The following is a 9,126-nucleotide window of genomic DNA, read 5'->3' as shown; positions in this document are numbered from 1 at the left end:
ATAGGGACCTCCCATTGCGGGAAGGAGACAGATTTCATAGGTCCTGGGGGACAGACTTGGCTAAAGGAGGAGGACTGAAGATGTTCCCAGATGAGCAGAGGCTGGGCCAGGACACACCCAGCATGGCCAGGACTTGCAGGGGGAGGAGGGGAATTTCAGAGGGGCAGAGCCGGGTAGGGGTGGAGGGGTGGGATGCCGAGCAGAGTGCTATGTGGGGTAAACTGGGGCAACAGCAGGTAAGTGAGGGTGTAATGTTTGTGCCCTCAGGAGTGGGAGTGCAGAAGGGAGGGCCCCAGAGTCCTGCGGGGTGATAGGAGAAAGAGTGAACAAAGTGGAGGGCTGGGCAGGCAGGGCAGGGCCTGTCCCATCCAGGGAGGCTGCTGCAACACAGGGAGACAGCTGCATCCTGGCACGATGCTTCTGCTGCCCATCCTTCTTCCTCTGCTCTGCATTTCCCAGGTATCGCACAACAAATATCTCACACTCCTAGCTTCATCTCAGCACCCATCTTCTCAGGCTGAAGCTGATGAACATTTTTTACTCCTGCACCTCTCCCCAGGACACCTTCCTTGGGCAATGCCACTCAAGTGCCAGGACTTGCAGGGTCACCAGGGGTACCCACAGAGGGAGTGGAGAGACACGGAAGTCCTGCTGCCACTGGTCAGAACCTTTATTTGCCTTGGGGCCAATTTCTCACCCAAACAAAGGGCACTGTGATTGGGCAAGGGTGGGGCTGTCCCAGCAGAGACAGAGAGTGTGGACAGGAAGGTTTCCAACAGTGTCTCAAGTGGGGTGCTGTGCACTCGGGAGGGGGTGAGAGCATGAGACCTCTGGGGGAGCAGCCTAGGCCTCCCCTTGAGAGGGCAGGCCCGGTTGTGCAGGGCGAGGACACATCGTAGAGAGCGGGGCATTCTCTCAGGATATCTTTCTTCAGTACTCAAAAGTAACTGTCTTGACCCGCAGATACTCGTTCAGGGCCTCCTCTCCTGCAAGACACCACATGCCATTGGGAAATATCCTCACAGCAGCCCCTACAGCAGGCCTGACACTGTTCTGAGCACTGCACCCCTGTTGTCACACAGATCCATGCAGCAACCATGTGGGGTCAGCTTAGGCTCAGCCCCAGTTACAGATGAGAAGCTGAGGCCCTGGGGGGTCAGGAATTAGTTGGGTGGATAGGCGGAGGTGAGGATTCCACCACAGGTATCAGAATACAGACCAATCTGGGGCAAATGTTCCAGAAACTTCCCTCCTCTGACTACCTCCTCTCGAGGGATGGCAGCCCCATCAGCCAGAGGGCAGCCAAGAGGCTCTTTTGGGGCCCTTACTAACCAGAGGTGCCTGTCCCCACTGCTGCCCCCCAGCTAATTCCAGGTCATGCCGTTACTAGGAAAGGGAACTCACAGGCACCCAGAAGCTGGCTGTGTTCTGCAGCTGTATGTCTGGCCCCATGACCAGTATGTTGGGTCTGTGGTTGCCTGACATCTCCCCCACCCACTAAGGTTAGCTCCAGGAGCCACACTTCACCAGACAGGGCCTGCTGAGTTCTCTTGGCTCAGCCTCAATGGGCTATTGGGGATGCCTGGTTTATGTGCACAGGACACTGGGGATGAGGTGGCAGCAGAGAGGATGAGCTTGCGGAGCTCGGGGGGCATAGCCTTAAGTGCCAGAGATTAGACCCTGGGGACTTGGCACCCACAGTCTCCTGGATGACAATAGCCCTTGCATATTTCCATGGAGGACACCAAGAAGAGGAGGTGGGAAGAGGTGACAGACAAGGACAAACGGAACAGGACTGTCCAACATCACACCTGTGCACGTGCATGTGAGCGAGCCCCACCTCTGTGTGCACAGTGTGGTACCAGGCTTTGGGGGGTGTTGTTGGGGTCCCTTTAACCAGCACCTTTGGGGGTTCCCACAGCATGTGAAGGATGGATGGGGGGGGGGAGAGAAAACAAAATAGCAACCACCTCCCTGAGGATCCTGAGCTGGGTTCAGGGATGGAGTGTTGGGAGACAGCTGCTCTCCCACGCCTTGCCCCCCTCACCACGGCTGGGCCTCAGAGGTAGAATCCCCAACTGGAACCAGTCTTCAACTGCTAGACTCCATAGTGCCAGGATGGGGAGAGTGGCATTCATCCTAAATCATGCAACAGCCCAGGGAAAGAGGAGTGCCAGACCAGATCTCCACTTCTCCTGGCAGGCCAGGCGGGTTGTATGTGGCTACTCACTTGGGTGACATTGTCTCTACACTGGGGACTCACACCACCCCATAGGCCTCCATACTCAGCCTCCATGGCTTCCCCTATTTCTGTGGATGAAGCTCTGACCATGGCCACCAGGACACTGCTCTCTGGCCCCTGCCAGCTTCCCTAGCCTCTTCTCCTCCAGTCCTCCTGTCCCTGAACTGAGGCCCTTCTCTGCAGCTCCAAGACCAAAGCTGGTCTCTCAAGACCTGCTGTCCCTTCTGCCAGGAGCACACACCCTCAGGTCTTTATTCTGCCTCTTCCAGACACTGGTGTCTCAGTGCAGGCACCTCCTCCTGGTAAAGGCCCACCCTGGTCCCCGTTAAAGTCACCTTCCCAGTCTCCCTGGCCAGATCACTCTGTCTTGTCTGCTTCCTGCAGTCCTCACTTTCTAGCAGGATCTTGCATACCGCCTGAATTATCGCTTGTCCCCTCTTGGTAAGAGGTGAGCACTGGCAGCCATCTTGTCAGTGCTACACCCCTGGCCCCCAGGACTGGGCGGGCGGGGGCCAAGAGGCCTTACAGGTGTTCAGGATTAGGTTACCAAGGTCTTTGCCAAAGCCGGACTGCTTGAACCCTCCGAAGGGAGCGGCCACGTCGGTCTTGTTGTATGTGTTGACAAACACGGTGCCTGCCCCCAGCTTGTCGCTAACATACAGGGCCTTGTTGATGTCCCTGGTGAAGACGCCAGAAGCCAGGCCAAATTCTGTCGCATTGGCCCGAGACAGCACGGTGTCCACGTCACTGCGGGGAAAACCCAGGAAGAACTCTGTGAGGAGGGTCATGGGGCCACCCGAGGCATGGGATGCAGGGAGACCTACCCCCCTCCTCCGAGGGGAGGTGCCACCCACTCCAAGCTTCCCATCATGCAGGACCCTCTGAGAAATCATGCTGGGCTGACAGCAAGTATGGAGGAGATAGGGCAGCTGAGAGAAGAGGAAAGAATGACAGGCAGGAGGCAGAGTAAAGTCAGACCATTCTGGTCATCATGGGTGAACCCCTCACTTTATAGACCAGGGGATAGGAGCCCAGAGAGCGGGACAGGCTCAAGCCACACCCACATGGTAAAGGAACACCTGTCAGGCATTCCTCATGGAGCTGCCCTGGGGGAGTCCCCACCACAGACATTATAGGCTTGAAGATTCAGCACAATATTTGCTTGGTAGATGGCAGAAAAGTGTCTCATTCTAACACAGCATGTGAAGATAATTTTGATAATTTTTTGACAGCTGGAAGTATGGTGTATCGAGGATGAGGTGCCATTCTAGAATCTGCTCAGAGGTGCTACTTTGAAAAATAATAGTCAGGAAAAGAACCTGTGGTAAAGCAATTATGGCCGGTCCCTATTCCTCTCCTGGCCTTGATGACTTGCTGGACCAATAGGAGAGGGGAAAGTGAAGTTCCGGGGTGCCTGAGGCTGACTGATGGTTCTTGAGGAGGCTTACATCCTCCACTGGCCCTCTTTGGGTGAGTGAGGTGCCAAGCAGCAACTGCCATGCCACGGAAAGCCTAAGGGGAGGCCCTGACATGGAGGTAGAGATGGCCAGTCCCATCGAATGCTGACCAAATTGAAGATTCACAAGTGAAATAAGTAACTTGTTATTCCAAGCCACTGGGGTTTGGGATGGTTTCTTACACAGCAGTGGATAATGGGAACAGGACCAGCAGGCAGTGAGAGGCATCAGAGAGATGAAGTGGATGCTCTCAGTTGGACCCAGCCCTCCTGGACCTCCTGGGACTCTCCTAACTTCAGTGGTTGACAAGGACTGGGAAGACTAGGCTAGGCTTCATCCTTAGCCTCCACCCCACCTGAATTCTCCTTCTGGCCACACCCGCCACCCACAAAGCTCAAGGGAAGAACCCAGTAAAGCATGGAAGAGGATCCGGTTCTCAAGAGACATAAGCAGGGCACACTACCCATCAGCAAACCGAGAGATGATCATGATGGGCCCAAAGGACTCCTCCTTGGCTATGAACATGTGGTCCTCCACATCCGTGAAAACAGTTGGCTCGAAGAAGAAACCTAAGGGGGAGACAGAGGTCCGTGGTGTGTAGGTGGGTGGTCCTCTCCCAGGCCAGACCTGGTCCTGTTGGCCACCATGCACACATTCCCACTCTGGCACTGCAATTTGTGACACCTGTGTGGTGAAGACCACATGCTGTGGGTGCCTTTCCTGCCTCAGGAATATGAGTCCATGGGATTATCACAACTCTTTCAACTAAACGTTGCTGAGGAAAATGAGGCTAATGCTCAGTGTTGGTCTGTAATAGAACAACGATTCTGTACCTAGTATAGCCCTTCAGGTGGCTCTCCATCAGTCTCTGTGGAGTAGGTTGAGTAGGGGGAGGTCGCACACGAGTTCTGATAGGATCTCCCAGAACTGCTTCCCATCTCCTTCCAGACACCTCAGTGTGGGAGCTGATGCCCCAGGCACAGAGGCAAGTGCCTCCTGCTCTCCTGTCAACACATGCCCACCACCTACTCCCATCCAGACTGCTGCCCCTACAGGCCCTGGTTCTAGGTGGAACCACCTCTGACCGCAGAAATGCTTCCTCTATTTCTCCTCTAGAAACAGAGTGCAGGGGCCCTGAGACCCTACCTGACTGAGATTTCATTTAGCCTCACTAGGGAAAATTGAGAGACGTGAAATTTTCTCTTTCTGGTTTTTTGAAAAACAAAAAGAAATTAACTTTAAAAGTAACTTAAGGGGCGCCAGGGTGGCTCAGTCGGTTAAGCAGCCGACTTCGGCTCAGGTCACGATCTCACGGTCCGTGAGTTTGAGCCCCGCGTCGGACTCTGTGCTGACCGCTCAGAGCCTGGAGCCTGTTTCAGACTCTGTGTCTCCCTCTCTCTCTGGCCCTCCCCCATTCATGCTCTGTCTCTCTCTGTCTCAAAAATAAATAAACGTTAAAAAAAATTAAAAAAAAATTAAGAGTAACATAAATAAAATATTCCATATTTTTCACACATTTGTAAATTATATTGTAACATTAATTACAATTTTTAAAACCAAAGTTAGGTATGAGGGGTGCCTAGATGGCTCAGTCGGTTAGGCATCCAACTTTGGCTCAGGTCATGATGTCGTGGTTCGTGAATTCGAGCCCCGTGTCGGGCTCTGTGCTGACAGCTCAGAGCCTGGAGCCTGCTTCGGATTCCATGTCTCCTCTCTCTCTGCCCCTCCCCCACTCACACTGTCTCTCTCTCCCTCTCTCTCTTTCTCAAAAATAAATAAATACTTTTTTTAAAAGTTAGGTATGAACACATATTGGCTCATGTGGTGTGGCCTGTATTCACTCAATCTGCAAACAAACTGTTGCCCATCAGGTGCTGGAGGCTCTGGGCTGGCCAGGCTCTGTCCCTTTCTTGTTCCTTCATATTCTTCTCTGCCCTTCTGGGCCCCATGAGGGGGACTGTATGGCCACGCTCCCTCATCTTCTGGCTTCTAGTAGAGTTTGTACCTCATAGCTCTACCCCTCACCAGATACCAGGAATTCTATGCCCTCCTCTTGGCCCTCAGGCCAGGGGGTGGTGATGGTGGCTCCCCACTGTTCCTGGTTTCGAGGTAATGCACTCCCTCCCCTCACTGCTCTGCAAACCATGCCTTCAGTTCACTCTCTCCAATCAGCCTCTGAACTCTGCAGAGAGTGGCAGTCAGTGGCTATACAATTGTCACTGTAGAAGATGCCAGGGAGCAGCTGTGACACAGGAGCACATATGGTCTGGGTCTGGCTGTTATTTGAGCTGGTTGGTGAATTCACCAGGTGGTGAAACGGGAGCTGGTTGCTCATCAGAGGAGCAGCAAATGCACAGGGAGCAAGAAAAGGGGAGATGTATTCAGAGAGAATAAAAAATGGTTGGAGCATGTGTCATGGGCGAGCAAGTTAGAAACAGATCATGGAAGACCCTGTGTATGAAGTGAGGAGATTGAGCTTGTCACTGCAGGGGGATGGGTCCCTGTAGAAATTGCTCCAATGTTGGGGAAGATATAAGCAGACTTCTGGCAGCTACATGAGTGAAGGGTTAGCATGGCTCAAGAGGTTCCTCAGGAAGCAGACATGATGGTCCAGGCAGGACAAGCTGTGGAGAGTTGGCAGGATGGTAGGAGGGATGCAGGGCAGGCAAGAAAGATTTTTAATTTAATAGAATCAGGCAGTTAATTTAGAGTAGGGGATCAAGAAAAGAGAGGAGTCTAATATTCATTGTTTCCTTCCCTCCTTCATTCCATGAAATTAACTCAGGTTTCATATGAGTCTCAGTGCTGGCATGAAGGACCTAATGGTGTAGACAGAGACAGACACAGTGTCTTTCCCCATGTAGCAGGCAGTCTAACAAGGAAGCAGTTCAAATAGTCCATGCTGCAGCTCCTGCTCCTCTGGCTCCAGTGACTTGATCAGATGGAAGATTCCAGAGAGGCAGGTGTATGCTTGGGTCAGGTTGGGGCTGGGGGAACTCAGATGTGACGGATTTGGTACCCATTCAGTTCAAAGGGGCCGTGGACATACAGGTGGAGGTGTCCAGGTGGGCAGGATTTCTGGATGAGGAGGAGCTTGGAGACAGATATTTGGGAGGGTACGAGCCACTGCAGGGGGTGAGATCCTCCAGGGAAAATGTCTGCCATAAGCAACACTCCAAGCTCAGGAGAGACTTGAGCATACCTCCATTTAAGGGACAGGTGGTGAGGGAGGTTCAGTGAAGAGTGGCCACTGAGAAGTAATGCCAAAGATAGAAAGCCATGAAAGCCAGTGCCTTGGAATCCACAGGAGGAGAGAATTTCACAGATGTGGAGAGGTTTATGGCAAATCAAAGTCCACTATGATACACATTAAACCAGCACTGACTGGATTTCAGCTTTGCTGTCTTCACCTTGCCAGTACCACGCCTGGTCTGGCAGGTGTCCAGATAGCCAAGGCCATGGCATCCAGTGTCACAGATGGGCCCTGAGGCCTGGGAGCCTAACCATGGCCTTCACATACCTCCAATTAGAAGTAAACAGGAAACCAGAGGCCATGCTACTGGCCCTTCAGTTCACCCAAGTGGAGTGCTCTGACTGACCTGGCCGAGGGACTTGACTCCCACCACAGACCAACGTGGCCCCTTCCTCCACGCCACGCTGGCAGTACTCTATTAGCTTCCGTAGGTGGGCTTGGTGGTTCTGCGGCCCATGGTTGGTGTCCCGATCTAAAGGGTTACCAATCTTCATCCTCTTCACCTCTTCTACCTGTGGAAAGTTCTCCCAGTCAGGTCCTGCTCAGGTGCCCAAGTTCCTGGCAATGCTCCAAACCTGACCCACTGACATTTTCGCATTTGGCCTCCAGCCACTGGCCCCTGAAGAAATTCCACACACCCTCAGGATGTTCCATATTCTGGTTCCAAACCTGCCTTCCAAGCTGAAACCCAAGATGTATCCTATGTGCAAGGAGACCTGAGCGTAGCATCAGATGAGCTGGGAAAACAGAGGTGTCCAGGGATATGGGTGAGGGCCGGACATGGGGCTGGGGGTGGTGTCAACAGAGTGTGTCTCTACACTGGTCCTGTGCCCAGCTTCACAGGCCAAGAAGCTGAAAGAACATTTGTCTGGGGACTCCAGAACATGGGATGGGGATGGGGATGGGGCCAGGAAACACCAGTCCTGCTGCAATGCCCCAGTGGTAAGAGTAGAGCAGAGGGGCCTGGGCCTTGAGTCCACCCACTCCTGCTCCCACTTCTGCCTGCTTCAGGGCCCAGCTTCAGGGCCTCCTCCTTCCAGGAAGCCTTCCCTGTTGCCTCAGCCAACACAAAAGTCTTTGCTGCCTGGAGACGCAGGTCTGGGTCTCCACAAAGGATGTGCCAGATGGTGTCTGCTGGATTCTGGGGCTGAATGCAGAGAGTCATAAAAGCCTCTGAGTATGGGATGCTGTGCTATGAAAAAGAACTCAGATGGCATAACCAGTGGGATGTAGACATCAGAACTTCTGGGCTCCAGGCTAGGATCCACCCCTTCCATTTTTCTCTCTCCAGGCTCCTTCCTTGGTTTCCTAAAATCAAACAAGGTCATCTACACCCTCCCTGTGGCTGCATCAAGGTCAGGCCTGACTGGCCATCTCCTCTACCTCTGAGGCGAGGGCTGTCTCACCCCTCCATTCAGGCTCTGCGCACACATTCCAGACAGGCCTAATCAGATGCAGCAAACACTCAAGTCCCCGAGAAACACCCTCTGCCCTTTCACCAAGAACCCCTTCTCTGTGCTGAAGGGTGTTCCCATCTCCTGCTTTGCTCCCCTTCTCTGCTCTCACTTGGCCACCCTCCACCCAATCTCCCTAGGACTCCAAGAGCAATGGTGCTGACCGTCCTGGGTGCACTTCTCCCTTGCTGTATTTGGGAACTGAGATGATCCTGAGAGTTATCCTGGGATTCTGTCCCCTGCCTCACTCTGTGGGAGTTTCATGACTTCCCTGCAGTCTCCAGAAGGGTTGTGCTCCCCATAACCACATCCGCTCAGTGAGCCGCCCCCTCCATCATGATTCTCCATCCGTGTCCCAGGTTCAGCTATTCCTGTGCTGGGCGTGTCACAGCAAAGGACTTGCTCAGCCAGGCTTCCCAGCTCCCAAACTACAGTGGGTTATACAAGTGGACACCACTGTATGCACTTCCCATCGAGGTGGAGCTGGTTTCCCACCCTTTGAAACTGGGGTGGCCTGTGACTTGCTTTGGCAGGTAGAATGTGGCATGAGCAACCTTTGAGAGATCCAAGAGGGCTCTCAACTCCTGCTCTCACTCTTGGGAATCCTGCCACTGGCCCCGCATGTGCCCGAGCACACACTGTGAGAGGAAGCAACACAAGGACAAAGATGAGCCTCCCCAGTGTAGCCACCAGTGCTCCTGCTGGCCGCAGATGCATGAG

At 53.5% G+C, this 9,126-nt stretch overlaps 1 protein-coding gene across 1 annotated transcript in view; it reads right to left on the bottom strand.

The window, feature by feature from the left end:
* Positions 1–646: 646 nt before the first annotated feature.
* The window catches only part of ALDH1L1 (aldehyde dehydrogenase 1 family member L1), a 114,504-nt gene continuing 106,024 nt past the window's right edge, over positions 647–9,126 (bottom strand). Inside the window, exons 13-16 of the mRNA XM_049642255.1 lie at positions 7,299–7,464; positions 4,163–4,268; positions 2,790–2,989; positions 647–986 (exon numbers count right to left, since the gene is read on the bottom strand). Coding sequence (XP_049498212.1) covers positions 931–986; positions 2,790–2,989; positions 4,163–4,268; positions 7,299–7,464 — 528 coding nt within the window. The 3' untranslated portion in view covers positions 647–930. The remainder of the gene's footprint in view (positions 987–2,789; positions 2,990–4,162; positions 4,269–7,298; positions 7,465–9,126) is intronic.

The sequence above is a fragment of the Panthera uncia genome, chromosome A2 (genome assembly GCF_023721935.1).
Source record: "Panthera uncia isolate 11264 chromosome A2, Puncia_PCG_1.0, whole genome shotgun sequence".
Taxonomy (NCBI): Eukaryota; Metazoa; Chordata; class Mammalia; order Carnivora; family Felidae; genus Panthera; species Panthera uncia.
This window is presented reverse-complemented; position numbering and strand designations above follow the sequence as displayed.